The sequence below is a fragment of the Cuculus canorus genome, chromosome 11 (genome assembly GCF_017976375.1).
Source record: "Cuculus canorus isolate bCucCan1 chromosome 11, bCucCan1.pri, whole genome shotgun sequence".
Taxonomy (NCBI): Eukaryota; Metazoa; Chordata; class Aves; order Cuculiformes; family Cuculidae; genus Cuculus; species Cuculus canorus.
This window is the reverse complement of record NC_071411.1, coordinates 3,842,023-3,862,154: the sequence shown is the minus strand read 5'-3', so window position 1 is coordinate 3,862,154 and position 20,132 is coordinate 3,842,023. Positions and strand designations below refer to the sequence as shown.

Sequence of the window (20,132 nt, the reverse complement as noted above, 5' to 3'; positions counted from 1 at the left end):
ATTTAATTAAATCTTAGAACACCTAAAAGCAGATTTTTACCAGACCAGGTAAGCAGATGTCCACAATAATAGTGATGACACATTTGCCTTTAAATAAAAAGCTTTACTCTTATGAACAAATGTTTCTCTGTTGTGCTTTTGAGACAAGACTCCCTTTCAATATAAGGAGGCTGGGTTTTAGCTGTGGGATAGAAAATTACTATGGATCTTTTTCCTGGCAGCACCATTCACTAAATGGAGTTCCTATGAGCAGCTTTCTCCTAATCCTTGCCCAGCTGCTTGCTCTTGCCTCACAGTGCTGAAAAGACCTTAGATGCTTTACATGGAAAAACAGGATTAGCAAAACTTCCTCCTGCTACCTCTCCTCTTCCTTGGAAGGTTATTTTTAACCGGGGTCAGTTCGCTCCCTCTATGACTCACAGCGTCACCTCATTTACAGCTGGGTCTGCACATAAAAAGAAGTGGTGACTGCAAAGGAAAATACACGTGGAGCAAATGCTTCCCCCACCCCAGAGCAGAGCTAACTTGAACAGGTTTTTTTTGTGGAGGGACATGCAGTATGCTATGCCTGCAGAAAAGTGGGGTATTTTTGTAATTCCCATTGTAACATCACGCTTCTTTTTTTTTCAATCATTTACTGGCTTTGGAGACAGACTTACTTACAACCTAACACTTCACAAAACATTTCACAGAAGCCAAATGACCCTCACACACATCCTAACTGGCCACAACGTGACAAGAACATCCAGGACAACTCTGGCATTACACTTCAGCAACAAGGTCACAACAGACAGCACAACAGACAGCACTCAGCAGTCTCACCGCGGTCCTCGCAGTGGAAGGCACGCCCTGCAGCAGCGCAGGACAGCACGCCAGCACAACAACTGTACGGAAGCAACATCCTTGCACTGGAACACTCTTGCACAAGGAAAAGTGGACTTGTGGGAAGGGATAGATGTGACCTCACAAGCCCCAGGTTCAGTTCTGAGCCCTAAAGTCCATTTTGCACTTCACGTGCAACGCTTTTAGCTTCCTAGCTGCAATAGAGGAACATGACTTTTGCTCCCCTCACCAGACTTCAGAGATGACTAGAGACATCTCATCCACCATACGTATATAGAACATCAAGCACAACCAAATCCTCAGCTTCGCTGATGGCCCTCACAACCACAGCCAAGACGCAAATAGTGCAAGCGCCAGTCAAGAGTCTACCAAGATCCTCCAGTCATGGTTACCTGGGTGATGTAACAACGATGGTGAGTGCCAGGAGAGGCAGAGTACAACAGCTCAGGCTTCATGCTGTCCTAATATAACAGCTCCGAGGCTTTTGGCTGATTTGGAGCATAAGCACAGTAAACCTGAGCTTACCTAAAAATGCCAGTGGAAGTGTAATCCACACAGACTACTGCCCCTGAAATAGGCTTCTGGAAAGTTTCAAACTGCAGAACACAAACCAAAAAGTTCATTACTGCCCAGGGCCACGACTTCCTTTGTGTTACAAAAAACACCTACTAAACACTGCACATGCTGATCTGCTGCTAGGAGAAGAACTGCATTACTGCTAAGTCACACAAAAAGTCAACAGGAAGGATTAGGAACTGAGAGGGGAAAATAAAAACAAAAATCAGGTTTTATATTCTGAAACCAAAGTGAATGTTTTATAGCATTCTTCTCATCAAGACATCTTCCCGTTTTACTCACACAAAGATGTCGTCTTTTGGCATGATATGATTTAAACCTTCATCCATTTGGAAGATTTTGTGGAATCGATGATTATACACGTCTGTCACCACCATCTAGAACAGCAAGTGATAATTGCAAAGAGATTATAATAAAAGCTTACATAATTTCAGGCAAACTAACTTTAAATTCAAGCAAAAGTTTATTTCTTTGTTCTTTATCACAATTTTCAGCACACCAACGCCAGTGCTGTTATCTACAGAGCACCCAGCAGATAATCATCTCTATTCATTACGATGCATCAGAAAAATTAAGCAAATAGACTGATTTTACAGGGGTACCAAGGCGATGCAATTCCAACAGCTGCAAGTCAGGCTGGTGAGAACAGCAGCACAGATCCCAATATCAAAGTGACAACAGGCTTAAGATTTCAGACACACGTCACTCACATCTATAATTAACTGAAATCAATTGAAGTGCTACACTGGCATCCTGAAAATACCCCACACCCACAAAACCATTCCCTCTGGAAAAGCTCACCTGATCCCTTTGTTATTAAAAGGATGTCCAAAGAGAGGTGGACCCAAACCAGACACTGACCACCTCTGAGAGCTAAGAAACTACACTATCAGAAATCTTGGAGGTGGGGGCTAGCTTTCTGCCCCTTCTTGTAAGCCTCCCTACTGCAATGGAAGTATCAGAATAAACACAGGTTGTTTCACGCACCTTTTTATTCTACAATCAAAGAGCAGCATGCAAACTTTGTTAGAGTTTTGTCACTGTTTCATTAAATTTATCTTTTCACCTTTCTAAAAGCTAAGCCAAAAATGCTTCAAACAAACATTTATCAAAATTACTGCGCTGTATTTATCCTTACATTTTCTGCAGGAACACCAGACAGTTTGGAGAGTGATTCACAAAGATCCGAGATGGCCCCCATCATCGGCACCACAACCCGGTACTAGAAACAAAGATATCACACTTACACCAGGCAAAATAAACTGATGTAAGGCAGAGAACAAGAAAACGGAAACAAAACCTTGAATTTTATCACGGTTCAGCTGAGATTAAGGGTACAGCCACACACTTTAAGGTCTTATGGATCTCAGCTCTCCCTCGCAAAGCAAAGATTTGCAGGGAACCAAAGAGCCTTAAACTACTAGTCTTTTGCTTCAGTCAGACTCAGAAACAGTAAAACACACAAAAAAAACCCTCAGAAACAAACTAACCCTCCCAAGCAGGTCAGACCACTCAAACCACTGTTCGATGGGCAACGTCATCAACACAGGCTGTATTCATGGGATTTTAAGAGTTTGGTTCTGGACATTCCTTCAGACTGAATCAAACGCCCAGGTTCTCCCTGAAGAGGACACACCATGCATTGTTCTATATGGTGTCATGTTTTGGATTTGTGATACCAATTGTTTTAGCCATTACGGGGCAGTGCTTGTGCAAACACACTGCTGCTTCCAGAGAGCAATACATCACACACCGGTAAGCTCATCACTTCCAGCTGACTCAAGACCCTAGTATCAGAAACTGATATTTTACAAAGCCTCTGATTTCATATGGTAAATTCCCAGTTTTTACATTGAAAATACCCATTTTACCTCACTCAAAGGTGGACATCAATGTCCTTTAGATTAACTGAAAAGTTTCAACTTTAAAACTGAACAGAAAGGCCCAGATTACAAAGAAATTTGGGTCTTCCACATGACTCACCTGGACAGGTCTGCGCTGTGGGTCTGCGTGTACCAGGGTAACTTCCATGAGACGATCTCTCCTCAAGGGCAGTGGAAGCGTTAAGTAACAGAAGGGATCAAAGGTCACCGAAACCTTGGAGCATTTGGGACAAACAAGGGTGGATTTGAAAAGACCGTGAAAAATATCCACAATGATGGAATCATTCCTCAGTCTGTGATTCTCCCAGGCCTCCTTTGCCACCTCCTATAAAAAGGAAAATATGCATATTAGAAGTTATTTCTCACCAACATTTCCATGGCACAGCAGGCACCAGCATCAAAGAAAACTCAGAAACTTTATACTGGGGGTAAACTTAACAAAAAGGGGGACCCACCCATGCATCCAGCACAACACACTGGGATTTTTTTCCTCAGTGAAACTAAGGCCTTGCGTCACCAAATGTAACACCTCTGTTTTCAGCGCAGCCCTTGGTCCGGCATTCTTTGGTGCACACGGTGCCAGAAGCACGGATGGAGCCAAGGGGACAGCGACAGGGTTACACGCTGCTCCTCAGGACAGAGAGCTGTTAAGGGGACACACTCCACTCTCCTCCCTCTTCCATGAGTAACGGATTGCTGCCCCTTGCTTTTGGAAGACAACTGTAGTTACAGCTTCTGAAAAAACTAGAGTCTTTCCTTCTAGGAAAATGCTGGTACACATCTCACAAAAAGTATAAAAGAACACAAATTACAATCCCTTGAAGACTTTTACAATACAACTTATAAACTCCCCACTTAAGGGCATCCAATAGCAGGCATTTCACTTGACACACTGCTGTCTACCAGTGGGACAGCAGGTTTGTCTGCTTATAACCCTGTGCCCAGGGCAAACGTTCAGCTCCTTATCTGAGGGGCACTCTGACACCTCCACCTGAAGATGCTCCCAGTCCCATCCAAGGCCACACACAAATATGATGGCCTGCACACTAAGCACTCTCCTCAGACTGATACTAAAAGCTGCTGCTCAATCCACCTAGAGGAAGAGGGTGGGAGTCAGGAGAAAAGGTTATGGTAGCAACTACAGCCTACTTTTAAGTAGCTCTTATGTCACAAGATCAACTTCCTTCCTTTTCACTGCAGAACCGTGTCAGTATTGTACCATAAGCACATCTCCCTGCACGCCATTACAAGAACAGATGTTCTGCTGCAAGTTAGAGCCACTGTGTTATGAACAGTCAGTCAGGCCATAAAGCGTGACAGGGCTCTCCCCCAACAGACACACTCCTTTGTAGAGAGGATGTTTGTGCGGCCCATGAGCAGGAAGGCCAGGAAGCACCACAAAATCCAATAAGCTTCCTCGGAAGCACTACCTGCCCTGTCCTCAAGTAAACGGCACCATACCGAATCAGGTCTGCCATTGGCATCCTTCAGCTCCAAGTAGGGCTTCTTCTTCACTCTGTTCAAATCCTCATGCAAGCCATCTAGAAGAAAAGCCAAGAGCTCCTGCGAATCTTGCTGCTGGTATCCTGAAAACTGAGGAGCAAATCGGCCAACCTGTGTCTGAAACACAAAGGCAAGAGTTAAGCATTACCTGTGCGTAAAAGACAGAAATAAACACATTCACGTTCTGGCTTTTGCAGAGATCAACTCCATGCTACTTGATGCTAGTAGCAGCAGACCACAGTGAACTTGACACTAAGAAAGTAAGGGTGCTGGAATAATTTTCCTAACTGTTTTTATTTTTTCCCCGTAGGGTTGAGGGGGAAGAATGCATTTAGTGCTGTGACACTAGGAATCTAAGTTATCAATATTAATTTAGGAACCTGCAAACAACCAATACCAAAAAAAAATGTCTGACATTCTGTATTTTAATTTCTCTTTCAGAAACCTACAGTTCCCACAATGCAGACTTGCAAGGCAAGGCAGCACCTCAAAGCAGGGGAACTGCAAGACTGAAAATGCTTGCAGAAAATATTTAGGAACTAACAAAGCTCGCTTTAAGACTGAAATCCTCACTGTGGTAATCTAGCTATTTTAAAAATTGTGATATGAAGCTAAGAAACACAACAGCCTGAGTCAGTGAGAGCCAGAAACAGCACACCCATACAAAGCCTCTTGTTTCATAAGTGCTCTCACAACACTGCCATTTAGTGTTCCTGCTTTAAAAAAAGCAACAGAAAGTGGTCCCATGGGAGAACCAACATTTATCTGAAGGAGTGGTCAGTCCTAGTGACCATCACTAGTTTTTTCATAAACACAGAGTCCAACACACCTGCAGAATTAAGCTTAGTATATTTTAGCCACTCACGATGACAACTGAATGGGAGCCCAAACTGAAGGGCTGCTTACATTACAGAGACAGTTAACATTGTCACTAAATCAGAAACAACTGTTAGAAAAGTCACAACTAATCCCATACCAGGAAGCAAAGAGTAATTCTTATTCCAGTCTTAAATAAGAACAGCCCACATTTAGGCACTTTTACTGATGTCCACTACAGATTCACGTATTTCCTCTGAACAAAGCGTACAGAACAACTTTAATAGTGGTGGATGATGTGCCAGCAACTTCAGTTGCTGTCACAGAAATTCAACAATATCTTGTTGTTTCAGAACTACCTGTGACTCTGTACACAGAGCTTAGATTCCTGTAGTCCACAAGACTTCTACTCCAGGTCTGAAAGCCAGATACCCTCAAGATGGTACCACGCAAAACCTGAATAGCAACACCAGGCACATTTACATTAACATCAGCTCACTGCTTATTTCGTGCATTTGGGATGCTACTCTTCCTCAGCGTAAAGAGACTGCACTGCAGAAGCAAACTCTTAGTGTTCCTTGTGTACTTTAATTACCTTGGCTCTGCACTGGAGCACTTTGCTTTACATTTAAACAAGTTACATAGTTAAGAGTTTTTCTCGGGTTCATATAATACTGCAGCACTTCAGCTGAAAGCAGTTCTTTACACTGAAGCACTGGGAACATTATACCAATAAATAACACTATAGACAAGGTGATGCATTTTGCTCTATACTTTACAATTCCATTCTTTAACTTCATAACTTGCACACCTTTTCTTGCTGATTAAAGTTCACAGCTGGCAATTCACATGACCTTGCCCAGTTTTGTAGTAAACATTATTTTGATGCATCTGTAAACAGCTCTCAGGCTTGAAGATCATTTACCAAGACATCTAACACTGTAACCTTCTCTTCAGCCTGGAGAAGAGAAGGCTCTGGGGAGGCCTTCCAGCACCTGAAGGGGTGCTACAAGAAAGCTGGGGAAGGACTTTTTACAAGGGCGTGCAGTGACAGGATGAGAGGGAATGGCTTTAAACTGGAAGTGGGGAGATTTAGACATTAGGAAGAAATTCTTCACAATGAGGGTGGTGAGACTTGGCACAGGTTGCTCAGGGAAGCTGTGATTGCCCCATCCCTGGAGGTGTTCAAGGCCAAGTTGGAATACACTTGGAGCAACAGGATCCAGCGGCAGGTGTCCCTGCCCACGGCAGGGGGTTGGAACTGCATTATGCCTAAGGTCCGCTCCAACACAAACCATTTTACGACTCTAACCAATTCTGAGGTATGACAGTGCTCACTGGCAAGTTCCTCCCTGTGCCCTGGAAAGCATTTACATAAAACGTGAAACAACACTTAAGGAGTTTTGTCATTGCTGCTTTCACAACACCAAAGTATAGGGAAAGTGTATTAGCTTTCCCTGTTTCTTCTGTCAAAAGAGCTAAGCACAAGAACATGGAGTACTTACTTTAAACATACGTGGGACCACATGAGACTGTCTCCCAGACCACATCTGTTTAATGAGGTCTGCATAGGCTTCTGCAATTTCTCCTCTCATCCCCAGTGGATTGTTCTGGTTTATTTCAGCTTCATATTTATCTTCCAGGAAATAGTCAGTCAGCGGAGGGGTATTGCTCAGACACTGAAAAAACAAAATGAAGAAAACTAATTCACTGCACAGGACAATAAATCTGTGGAACAATGAAATAAACCCAGCTTTCACATCAGAAAATGTACTAAGATACTAATGACACTGGTGAGACTCACTCTGAGTACATATTTATTGTAAAAAAACACTAGTGGGAGGGTGGAACGCTGTAACCACTGCACCTCAAGAGTATGGTTCAAACAAAAAAGAAACACCACCAAATAAGCCTTGAAAAGATTAACAGCTCATTTCTCAAATACGAGTTCTCTCTGCAGATGCCTAACTGAATCCTCTTCCACCCAAAGCATTTGTCCGCAGTGCAAACCTCCCCTCTGGAGCAGTTTCTGTTGCTCGACCTCGCTTACAGCACATAGCTCACTGGTCTGCAGCTCCTTGGTTCTCCTTCAGAAATGTCTTTAAACTGACACCACATTTGTCACCTTCCACTTCTTTGGTGCAAAATTACTTTAAGAATTCATTTAAAGTTACTGTATTTAATAATTCAAAGCAATGAGCAAGAAACCCTCTGAAAAAAAAAAAAAAACCAGATATCTGGGTGCGATGTTCCTCCACATTTGTTAATCTGTTCTGTAATTTCCACTAACACTTCAAGTGGACCTCTTGCTATAATGCTGAAATCTGACACAAAACCAAGCCTGCAACTGCCAGAAGATTAAAGTTTACAATCACAGTCCTGCTAATACTCACCAAATCCTACAATGAATGCACACTGAGCAGAGATGCATTCATTTTCCCACACATTACTGAGGTGGTAGGGTAGGCTACCTTACTGATGCATTACATAGAAATCTGAACAGGTCAGGAGGGTCTTTAGAAATGTCATCTTAATGTTCTCAAGTCTATAACCCATATCCACGCTCTAACCTTGAAATATATAAGCAACAGCGAAAATAAAAGAGGTCCTTGTTCAACCCTGAGCTGAAGCACAAGCTATACTTGTCCTACAAAGAACCACATGCCATTACAAATAGCCCCATCAAAAAGCTCGCAAAGTTTAAAGGCAGGGAGAATACTCCATATCTACTCTCCTATTTACATACTTATTATCAGTGTATGATGGTAATGATTCAATACATCCTGGGGCATCACTGTAAATCTCTGGACACAAGTAAAACCAGCACAGGAAGTTGCTTCCTCAAATCAATAAAAGACTCAAAGCTCATAGCAAGAAGTCACACTTATCCAAGTCTTGCCTCACTTAGATATGTGAACAAAAAGAGCCAAAACTGAGATAACGATCAGCACTACTAGAACCTCAAGGCACTGTAACACCAATAAAATGTTAAACTGGGCTCTTTGTCAATGCCTGAAATTTCCGGACTTGTAGCAGATGCCTGTGCACCACTTCAACTAATGCGGAAATCTGCATTTCAAAAGACTGATGCCTGGAAAATTAAAGCCTAACGGAAAATACAAGAAAGAAAGTAGCTGGTCTTTAACACAAATAGTTTGCATATAAAATTAAGACTGAAGCATGTTTGGATTAAGTTACTTTGATAATCAGAACTAATTAAAAAAGTTCTCTCATCTAGAAAGTTCAAGAGAACATAATACGGTTTAAAGGTTACCGTGCCACAAGTGAAAATAAAGTCCTGTTGAACAATAAAGTAACACAGTCCAAGTTTATTGTGGTATCTTGAATACCATGCACATACTGCATTATAAGCTTTAAGACCAACTCTAGCTTTCAAAGCCACTCTACAACAACAGAGGTAATTACACAACACTTGTGCCACACTAGAATTCTGCCCTCTGCTTAAATCAAGGTTGATACATGTTGGCTCATATGTTGTTTGAATTCCTTAGCAAACAACTATCCCTAGTAAGTTTCTCCATTTTCTAAATGGACCAAACAAACCTAAGAGATCAAGTTAGCTAAATATACTCACACTATCTTTGCATAACCGTTACAACCTTACCATCCCAAACAACCGCCCAGAACCCTTCCCATGGCTTTTCACACTCTTAATTTTTGAGGAGCCTTTCAACACGGAGCCCAGAACTGTGTGCAGGGTCTGCTCACGTCAGTCCACTTTTGCCAGAGTTCAGCATTAGGATTTTATGTCACAGTCAAGCACCTGTTTAGTATGATTTGCCTCACAGCCTTTGCAGAAGCCATGCATTTCAGATCCAGCCTACTATGGTTTATAGTAATAATATGCTATGCATAAGCCAAACTAAATATGAGCTGATTATTTTTTTTTGTTTGGTATTGTTTTGGTTTTGTTGTTTTGGGGGGCTTTTCTTTTTGTTGTTTTTTTTCTTCCCTATTCCAGGTGCAGTCTCCTCGCTGAATTACATTAAAACACGCTTTTCTCTCCACAAATTTTAATCCACAATCTCTGCAAGAACATATTTAGTTCTAAAGAGGGCTCTTTTCCAACTCTTACCTGTAATGCAGAATTCATGAAGCAGGTATTTCCAAGGTTACTGAGTCCACAGAGTCCAGGTTGCGACAGGGGAGCACTGTCCCTGCAGTTGTAAGAGTTACAGGCGAATCCAGAACCTCTGGAAGAAAGACAACACTGTGAACTCCACTATGGGTTTATTGATTCTTAATACTATTTAAAATTCACATCAAATATGAGTCAAAAAACTGTTTAATGACTTTTTTTTAACCAGCCTACACATTTCTGCTCCTTCGTAGTGGCTAATATTGACTACCAGGAATGTGCAGCCTATGTGCTAAATTCAGAAACATTAATCGTTACACAGTATTATTAATTTATGGCTCCTAACACATTAATTTCTTCTGTCTACAAGTACACAGCACACTACTCTAATGTAGCAAGAGACTATAAGATCTACCGTAAAAGCTAATAATAAAATCATGATCTCTACCTGGAAAGGCTTCTACAACACTGGCAGATGAAGAATATAACCCTTTCCCTCAAACTCCAAACACTCTCAGAATCAGGCAATGCCCTAGGAGTTAGTAAGCTCTGGAACATGCGCTTCATTTGCAAGTGAGCAAGGAATAGCAGAACATAGTGGTTTCAAAAGCAAAGTTTGATAACAAGTGTACAAGAGCAGCAGAACATAGGGCACCACCACATTCCTTTTCTATACAGGCAAGGATACACAGAGCACTCATTCACACGAAGGACAGAGAAACAAAAAGAACATTCCTGCTCTTACCCCCTGCCCAGGTGGGAGTTGTTCAGTCCATAGGAGTTACTGCTATCACCGTTAGTAATGACAGAAGTGGCAGACACTGAGGAATAAGAACTTGCTGATGATTTTGAAGAGGTAGTAAAGTTTCTGCTAGTTGCAGTGCTTGATCTGGGAGAAAGGAAAAAGAAGTAGAAACAGTGCTACTACTTTTTTCACCCGCAACCTCACCACCCACAGAACTCCAAGGACTTGCCACTTTACAGTTAGTTCCCACACACAGAATTTACTGATCTGTGTGACCACACTTCCAAACACTTCACTGAAACAGAAACCTCAGACAAAAGTAACAGAAGCAGGAGTAACAATTCTTGATTAAAGCAAAACTGGGTCCCAGACTGAAAGATGGCAGGAGTGACAGGGAAGCAAGCTTTAAGCTTATGAGTAAACCACCTTCAAACACGCAAGCAAAATAATCCCAATCTTAAGAGGACAAAACACTTGTCCTACATTAACAGTGGCAGTCAGTCCTTCCCCACCTAACCCAGCCCAGCCACTCAGAGGTTAATTACCAAGATGATAACCAAGGTGGGCATAAAACAGTGTTACTGAGCCTAACTGATGCAACCACACAGCTTGGAGACAAGACACACTGCAATGTATGCACGGCACATTCCTAGCTCAGTTGCTACTAAGAAAACACTCCTGGAAAATCTCTGTGGAGCAAAAATTGAAAGACAAAGAACAAGCCGAAATGGCCAAAAGGCAGCAGAACAGCCAGGCAGCCTCACCAGCCTGGAAATACAACAGTAGTAAAATAAACACAGAAGGAAACAAGTTATGATAGGAGCTTCCAGATGAAGATGTCTAAACTTGAAATATGCTAAAATAAAACCACCAATAGCCAGCACAAACAAAAGGTATACTGGAAAGTATATTTTTAAGAATGAGATCTACCAAAAAAGCTATTCCGAGGACAACACGCAACCCTCTGGTCATTACATGTTGGAGGTGGAACTTTAAAAACTACCTGAACACAAAGATTAATGAGAAAACAAGAAAGTTTAAACTAAAACAACAATTATCGGACATGCTCCACACTCAGGAGTTTCCAGGGTCAAGAATAAAGTAAAAAGGCTAAGAGTGGCCTGTAAATCCACTAAAAGCATACTTTCAAAAGTTTGAAGTAGAAGTGAATTATCTAGAAGCAAAGAAGGGCAATCTAGAAAATGCCACACTTGAAAAATTAGCATTTCTGCTTGACACATGTGACTCCAGTGACAGAATAGGACACTTGGAAAATAACATGAATCAAATCTAACAGGGAGAAAATAAAAGCAGAATGGCCTCTTAACAGATTTCAAAACTTCCAAGAGAAGCACAGAGGCAGTGCATAATCAAGAGTCAGAAGGAAACTGTAGAGTTCCAAGAAGTCCTTCAGTAGTATCCTACGCACACAGAAATGCTAACAACTACAGGGGAAGATATACAATTAACCAAAAAACAAAGATAAGGGACAAGTCGGAGTGGAGAAAGTCATATCTATAAAGTTCTCAAGGATCCCAAGTGAATTCTTGTTAGAAAATTGGGAAGGATCAAGTAAAAAAAAAACAAACAAACAAAAAAATAAACCAGAGAGGCCAACAGCATTCTAAATGCAATAAAAAAAAAAAAAAAACAGAAATCCAATCTGCTTGGGAAGATAAAAATTCTAAGCACTCTTGCATTTTACAAGTTACTCATCTATCCATTTATCTATAACAACTGCAGACAGCGCAAGGATTTACCAAGCACAGCTGCTCCCCCTCGTTTCACAAGATGATCACATAGGTAGGTATGATTTGAGGTGAAAGGCACAGATAACAGCTAAAAAAAAAAAAAATGTTTTTCTCCAAAGGCTTCTCATTTTAAGCCCAGGAAGGTACCGTTAATGACCCCACAATACCACAGGCTCCCAAGGAGACTGCCTTGTTTACACAAAGGTGATAATACAAACGCAGAGCGTTTATCCACAATGCCCGAAAAAAGGGTTTCTGTGGAATCCGCAGACAATGACCAGTCAAAGCCACCTCTAACAGTATGTGACTTCTGCTCTGTCCTGGTTTAGCCCCCCCATCCAGGTCAGTAGCTAGAACTGGGCAGCTTTTAGTCCCAATCTCCTCCCACAGGAAAAGGAAAAGGGAAACAGAGAAACTTGTGGGATAGAAACTAACACTAAAACAGTTTAAATGCAACAATAATAGGAAGACAACAACATTAATAAGGAAACAGTAAAATATATACAAGTATAGAAAAGTCAATTCCAACTCCCCCGATGACCTTTCAAAAACACAAATGGCAAGTAAGGAGAAATCTGGAGGCTAGTAGAGTAAACCAGACAGATTTATATAGTACAGAAATGACTTGAAAAAGTACTGTAAAGAGCTTTTAAGTGCCATCTCGGGAAAAGTCTGAACTACAGGCTACTGGAAGACAGCACCACACCATAGCAGATTTATGCCCTTCCTGTTGTAGGGAACTTTTTTTACCCCTCCATGTTCTGCTGCCCATACTAAGAGGACAGTGACTGGACACACCTGGCCAGGATCCAGTACAGCGTTCCTCATTGTTTTCAACAGTGCAAGTACAATGCGTATGTGGGTTTAGAGTTATCAAGGTAACTGCTGTACAGTATTAGTAGCTTAAAGACATGGAACCACATCGAAACCACCACAGAACCTAACAGGAAAACACTTACTGCTCATGAACATTTTTTGTTATCACATGTCTATGACAGACTAAGTTCTCAACTTTTTCCTCCTTCTACTTAAAACACAAAGAATTTTCAAGTTGAACCTTCCTACACAACTTGCCTCACACAATACAGCCACCTTCAGTGTGGAAAGGCATAATGTTAGTCCAGCAGGGCTGTTAAAATCCAAAGACATTAAAGCATACAGCTTTGAGAGACACCCTTTGCCTTGCTTACATAAAACTGTTCTCAGTCAACCAGCAGCTTGTGCACTGATCAGCACACATGAATGTCAGTCCTACAGAGAAGGGGCAGGCCAGCTTCTTCTTCCCCAATTTGTCTTCCCAAATAGTGTTTCTAAATAGTTATGCATTTAACCTACAAGGGCACAAGAGCCAGAGAGCAGAATTTGCTAAACCAAAGCACTTGCCATTATAAGGAGGGCATTATGTGGAACATACACATTTGTTTCTTAACTAACAGAGGTAAGAGCAAAGGAAAGAGCCAAGACAAATGACACAGAAACAGACTGTATGACTTGTTACAATTCTTTCAGGCACCATTATCAGCATCAAGTCAAACAATTCCAAGAGTTCTGCATTATAATAAGCAAATCTTTATTTCTATGTAATTAGAAAATATAATTTGCATACTGATAACCATTTTCATTCAACTCTCGCTAGAGGTTAATTAAAAGCCTTTACTTATCAGACTAGCTGCTAAAAAAAAAAAAAAAGAACAGACTGATGCCTGGAATGTTGCAGGGCTGCTCTTTAGCTCTGCTTCATATGGAAACAGAAGGTTATGATCTGGTCCTAACAGCTGGCTTTCTAATACTGACAGTCAACCAGCGCTTGATTATGTACATGATATGAATGTTTAGATGTTTTACAAACAGTACTCTGGCAAACATTTCATTATAATCCTACAAACATCCTCCTGATCCATTTACCAAGTATGATATCTTGGAAGTAGAGATTTGTTTCAAAATTGGTTTCACTGACCCATTTGATCCATCCTTCAAGTTTAATGCTAGTAAGATCTCGATCTCAAATGAGACCACCTGGCTGCAAGTTCCAGAAGTTAACCATATTGTATGGAAAAACATTTTCTCTATTAAGATCAAGTCTGATGTCCCACTCACAGGAAAGCAAGTAGGAATCAGACCAGTAAAACCTCAGAATTTTACCTTCTGTAGTATGACTTGACAAGGGCAGTTCCTTACCGTTGCATGCAACCTCCATTCTACACCATTCCCTCTATGCATACAATATTTCATCAAACCTCCCCTCTTACTCATCTCTTCTCTAAATTAGATCATAGAGAGAATCTGTGTCAATATTTACAGGCTTCTGTAATTATCTTTGGCAGCAGGGGGAGGGTTGCTCAGCTATTTCTACACCCTTTTTAAGGAAGAATTACCAGAACTCTGAGCATTCACTACTGGCAGCTTTGGAAATACACACCAAGATCCTTTTGGTTCCACGGTGGTAGAAGACAGACAATTTTTTTCACTGTGCAGCCTGCAGAGGCAGCTTTTTAAGTAGACTCGCTCAACTTAAATAGCACTTTTGTCTCCTAAGCACTATAGAAACACAAGCTATTTAATCCTTACATACAATCCATTTGAACTGGGCTTTAAAACAAAAGACTGTTGCTAAGACAAGAAACCAGCAGCAGAACTACTGAAGAATATTTATATACAAGATTTTTCTCTCCTTCTTCAAAATACCCAAAACAAAGAAATCCACAATAGCCAGTGATAACAAGGCTTTCACATAGAACATGTGGTCACTAAAACCAAGCAAGCAAGCTAGACAAAACATCTCAAACTATTAGAGCACGCTTGCTTACTTTGCCAGGAAATGCTGTCCAGGCCATGTGCCATCTTCATTTTTCACTTCTATTAGCACAACCTGAAAGAATTCAGGTAATAAAGAAAGGTAAGTCTGTTGCACATTTTGCAAAATCATTAGCAAATGACATTGTCAATGTTTTCTCAAGGCACATAAAAGCAAGCAAAAAAAACTATACATCAGTGAAAGCAGTACACGAGAATCTAAACACAAGTGATGTATGTCCCTTACCTGGCCCTGATAGAGCCCCGCATCTTGTACAGTGCTATCCAGCTTGCTGAGTTGCTCGTAAGTGTTAGTTGTATACCTGTTCCATAACCTAGTTTCCTTCTCAGCTGGGATATTAAACAGCTTTCTCATTTCTTTCTCAATGGTAGCTGTTCAGGAGGGAAAAAAAAAAAAACATGAGTGCTTTTGAAAGAAACTGACAAGCCAGACATTTAGCAAGCAATGACCACTGATCCTTTGTGCAGAAAATGTATCATGGAAGTTATAATTGCTCATGGAGCTTGTCTAATATTTAGCCTGAAAGAATTAAAACCTTCTGTTCTCAGTCATCTATTTGTCTGTCAAGCTGTCAAACCAGTAACGTTCATAACACATTGAGAAGTTGCTGCCCAAAGGCTAACTTCTCTGAAAGAGTAGGCATTTGAAAACAGATTTAAGAAAGAAGCATTTTCTGTTACTATTGTCAGGCCATACACCGTTAAACTCAAAAAAAAAAGCATCTTTATGGACATACACAACAGCTGACATTCAGCATTTTTACATGGGTATGCACAGTGATAACAGAGAGAGAGGCCAAATTTCAGGAAAAACTGAAGTGTAGGAAGCTGTTAAGGCGTTTAAAATATTCACACACTAGGAAGGAATTGTAGAAGCAGCAGAGACAGAAATGCATTACATGAGCAATGTGGATGTTCCTTAGGGAGGTAATAAGCAATGTGATTCTCTAAGCTCTTAATCACAACTCCCTGAGATGCACACAGCATCACTGCGGCTGCAAGAACTCAGGATGTTCCTAGTCCAACCACTCAAAGCAGGGTCAACGCTGAATTGAGACCAGGTTGCTTGGGGCTTATCCAATCACGTGTCCAAAACCTGCAAGGAAGGAGATTCCCCTGCCTCCCAGGTCCTGTTCAAATTTCTAGCTGTCCTGATTGGGACAGTATTTTCATTATACTCAGTTGGAATCTATCCTGCTTCAATTTATGACTATTGTCTGTTGTTTTCTTGCTTCGTGATTCACTAAACAGTCTGACTCGATGTTCTCAGTCAACTCTCACAGGTGCTACGAGTTCTCCCCAAAGCCTTCTCTTCTCCAGGTGAAATACAGCTCCCTCAGCCTCTTCTAACACATCACATGTCCCAACTCTAACCTGCTAGTACCCACTAGACTTGCTCCAGTTTATCAACATCATTCTTGTTCCAAAAGACACAAAATACCTCCTGAGGTAGCACTAGAGCACAGCTCCATGTATCAGAGAACTACTTACCAACAGTATCTGCTTTGCTGAAGTGGCAGCTAATCGCATTGTCAGGATCACTGCTCTCACACAGCTTCAGCTCAAGAAGATAAACTTCAACCTTATAGTGCTTCACAAACAGACCATATTCCACTACCTGCAAACAGAAGGCAGACACAATAAAGTGACACAAAGTTAAAACACTGAACAGTCCTCTGCAAGGTACACTTGTCTGAATATTTTAAGTCCTCGGGGGTCTTGCAAGTCAAGCCATAAACTGAGCACTGACTCACACAAGTCTAGATTCAGTCAGAATCTCTGTCAGCTCATTTAGGAGTTTTGTTTTGGTTTAAAACATGAAATCCCAGCGCCTCCCTTCCACAGTGCAAAGTTCCAAAGGTCCATGATCACAGCTGACCTGATAGTGCCAGTTAATCACCTATGAGAAATATTTGATCACACAACCAAAGCAGTCTAGAAAAATGATCTTTTGCCTCTAGTCTCTGGCCAAGTTTTACATTAAGAAAAAAAAAAAAGAAACATGCCTGGAACATTAGAGGAAAATCTCTTCCATTAGAAGAGAGTAAGACTAAGCATTAATTATTTTTCTGCATGGTGTACAGAACCTGCCTCATTACTCTCTCCTGGCAAACACAGAGAAATACGTCAGAACTGGTTTTGATGACATTGCTTTATTTCAGAGTCATTTTCAAATCAATTTTGCACCTGAGCACATACTCCAACAGGTACATCTACCCACTCCACCAGCTTTCAGCATATTTTTAGAAAGGTATTAAGACTAGACACCACTCTTCACCTACAGATGTGCTTTAGCCAGAAAACGCAGCCCATTTCAAAGGCCAGTTCTGAGACAACTCTGATGTTGACTGGAGGAAACAAAACATCCCTCAAATCACTCCACAGTTCTTTGCAGCTATAAAGCCTAGGAAACTGAGATTATAGTTCATTGAAGCAGCAGGTATCATTTTTAAAGACAGCAGTTTTTAAGAGGCATTTGGACAAAGCATTTAATAATTTAGCTATCGGTCAGCCCTAAGGTGGTCAGGCAGTTGGACCAGATAATCACTGTAGGTCCCTTCCAACTGAAATATTCTATCCCACTCGCGTGACACCACACTTGCTGTGATCTAGATCTATATCACTTCACAGAAAAAAAAATTCACCCAGCTTTGAAAAGAAACAAAGAACCAAGACTAATGTTTTAGCCAAATTCTCACATTAAGTCTGCTTCCCTCTTCTGAGCTTTTACAGGGCTGTGTTAGATATGCCAGGTGCTTTAAAGGTAAACAATTAAACATTTGGAAAGATCTTCAGCATTTTGCTGTTACAACAGAAAGCGAAAGTAAAACTCCCATTTTAAGCAGCCTCTTGACAAGCAAATAAGATTTTTTTATTTTTTTTAAAGAATGCAAAGGAACCAATTTGCAAGTTCGCCATTTCTCTTTCAGAAGGAATTTCATTACTTGGGACTTCCTGTTCTCCAGGATTCTATAGTTAGAAAAAAATAAGAACCATATTCAGAAATGAAAGAATTCTTTCCAAGAAGTTTCTGATCAGATCACCACACCCATTAACACCGATGAATGGCAAAAAGTCTCCAATTCCCTGCTGGACAGCAATCTGAGCACAGAACACATTCAGCTGCTGAAGAAGCGCACTGGTCTGTATTTTGCACATTAATAGGTTCTGCAGTGGGACACTACAAAAGACTGCCCAAAAATATAGTTTGAGATTATAAAGAGATTATTATCTCCAAAGAGCTGCTGAGTATCCTGTGTTAATTCACATCTAGCAAAATAAACATTATCTCAGATGGGTAGAGATCAGATAAAAAAACAGGCTGAGGAGCACCTAGCTCATCCATACTTACTTTTCTCACAATAGGCTGCTGCCCATCTAAGCAGCCATACCACGCTACTAGTTTATTCCAGGCTTCAGTGGGAACCAACACGTAATCCAGCTCATCAATGAGGTGCTCTTTTAAACTCTGAGTTTCTGAATCTAAAAGGGAGACAGACAAAGGAAGTACGGTATTAAACAGAAACTTTTCTTCTCGAGACCTATGCGCATCCCACTATAACTACATGGAATACCAACACCTCCACAGGGGACAGAAACTGCACCAGCCCTCTCGCTTGAAACCAGGCAGATGGTTCCCTCCCGGAACACATGGCTTCAAAAGCAAAACCTGCAGGATGAGACAACCATCCATGGGAGCCACGGACGGGTGCCCAGGCCCACTCACCATCAAAGAGCCCAGTGTTGTCAACGGGGCCAGGGTAGAGGCTGGGATCGCCAGCACCAAACATGTCCCAGCTGTCAAAGCCCACATACTTCTTCCACTGCTTGAACCACCGGCTGTCCACCAGGTACCTGCAACACACGGTGCCATTCAGCACAGCCACGTGAGCTGCAACCCCCTCACAAGCAGACCTCACCTCGGCTTCCAGCTCCCCTGCCTTCAGCTCCCCGGACCTGGACCCTGCTCCCCCCTTGGCCCTCACTCCCACAGCTCACATCTAGCTCTCCCGACTCAGCTCCTGCTTCCCCAACCCGGCCCCCACTCCCCCCTCTGCCCCTGTTTCCCCAGCTCGGCCCCCGCTTCAGCTCCCCCACCCTGACTCCCGCTCCCCCGACTCAGCCCCCACTCCCTCCTCAGCTCCCGTTTCCCCACCTCGGCTCCATATCTCCCAACTCGACCATATCTCCCAACTCGACCCTGCTCCCCTCAACCACCGTCCTCTCTGTCCCCCTCCCCCAGCTCGGCCGCCACTCTCCCAGCTCGGCCCCTACTGCCCTCTCAGTCCGCACAACACCCACCTGGTCCCCGCCCCACTCAACCACCGCCCCTCAGCCCCGCTCCTCCAGCTCGGCCTCCGCTCACCCCTCAGCCCCAGCTCCCCCAAACCACCGCCCCTTCAGGCCCCGCAGGCCGCGTTCCCTCAGGCCCCAGCGTTGGCGGTCAGGGCGGCCTCGCCGCGCTCACCATGCCTCTCCCGGCCTGAGGGCCGTGGCCAGCAGCGGCCCCAGCTCGGCGCGCTGCACCGCCGTGTCCGGCCGCGCTCCTCCGGCAGCCGCATCGCCTCCGCCCTCGGCTGCCGCCATGTCTGTACGCGAGCCCCTCGGCGCGAGGGTGCCGCTCTTCTGCGCATGAGCGAGGGTGTGGGGAGGGTTAGGGATACACGCGGGGCCGCGCGCGCCCCGCCCCGCCGTGCGCGCGCCCCCCCCCGACAGCGGGACGGGCGGGGTGCGCGCGTCATGGAGGCCGTCGCCATCTTGGAGTCGTGTTCATCCCTGACCCGGCCATGGGAGAGCCGTGCACCCCGCGCACCGGGGGAGCAGCCGGGGCTGAGAGGCTGCAGGGAGGCCTGGGAGCAGGGCTGGAGGCACAGGGTGCAGCAAAGGGGCTCCGTGCCCCCACTCTGCAGCCTCCCCCAGAGCAGGTAGTGCGGGATGTGGGGGTATAACACCGAAAATGACAGCAAATAAACTCTTCAAGAGTTGTTTTGGAGTTGGAGAAAGCGAGCAGCCTTTATCAGGCCTGGGCAACGCGAGGGAGCGATCTCCATCTGTCGTGCAGTGAGACGAGAGCTGGAACAGAATGGATTTAACACTTGTGT

General features: G+C 43.0%; 1 protein-coding gene across 3 annotated transcripts in view; it reads right to left on the bottom strand.

Annotated features, from left to right (window-relative positions):
* The window catches only part of USP4 (ubiquitin specific peptidase 4), a 33,746-nt gene extending 14,079 nt beyond the window's left edge, over positions 1-19,667 (bottom strand). Inside the window, exons 1-13 of one of the 3 annotated variants that reach the window (XR_008451581.1) lie at positions 19,499-19,667; positions 18,758-18,885; positions 18,383-18,513; positions 16,522-16,648; positions 15,257-15,402; positions 15,024-15,085; positions 10,466-10,609; positions 9,718-9,835; positions 7,127-7,300; positions 4,764-4,922; positions 3,403-3,627; positions 2,558-2,641; positions 1,702-1,796 (exon numbers count right to left, since the gene is read on the bottom strand). Coding sequence is in view for 2 of the 3 variants with exons in the window: in XM_054076104.1 (XP_053932079.1) it covers positions 1,702-1,796; positions 2,558-2,641; positions 3,403-3,627; positions 4,764-4,922; positions 7,127-7,300; positions 9,718-9,835; positions 10,466-10,609; positions 15,024-15,085; positions 15,257-15,402; positions 16,522-16,648; positions 18,383-18,513; positions 18,758-18,885; positions 19,499-19,617 (1,712 nt within the window). In the remaining variant the exon portion in view is untranslated. The remainder of the gene's footprint in view (positions 1-1,701; positions 1,797-2,557; positions 2,642-3,402; positions 3,628-4,763; positions 4,923-7,126; positions 7,301-9,717; positions 9,836-10,465; positions 10,610-15,023; positions 15,086-15,256; positions 15,403-16,521; positions 16,649-18,382; positions 18,514-18,757; positions 18,886-19,498) is intronic. The other 2 variants (XM_054076104.1, XM_054076105.1) reach the window with 2 other exon arrangements.
* Positions 19,668-20,132: the final 465 nt, after the last annotated feature.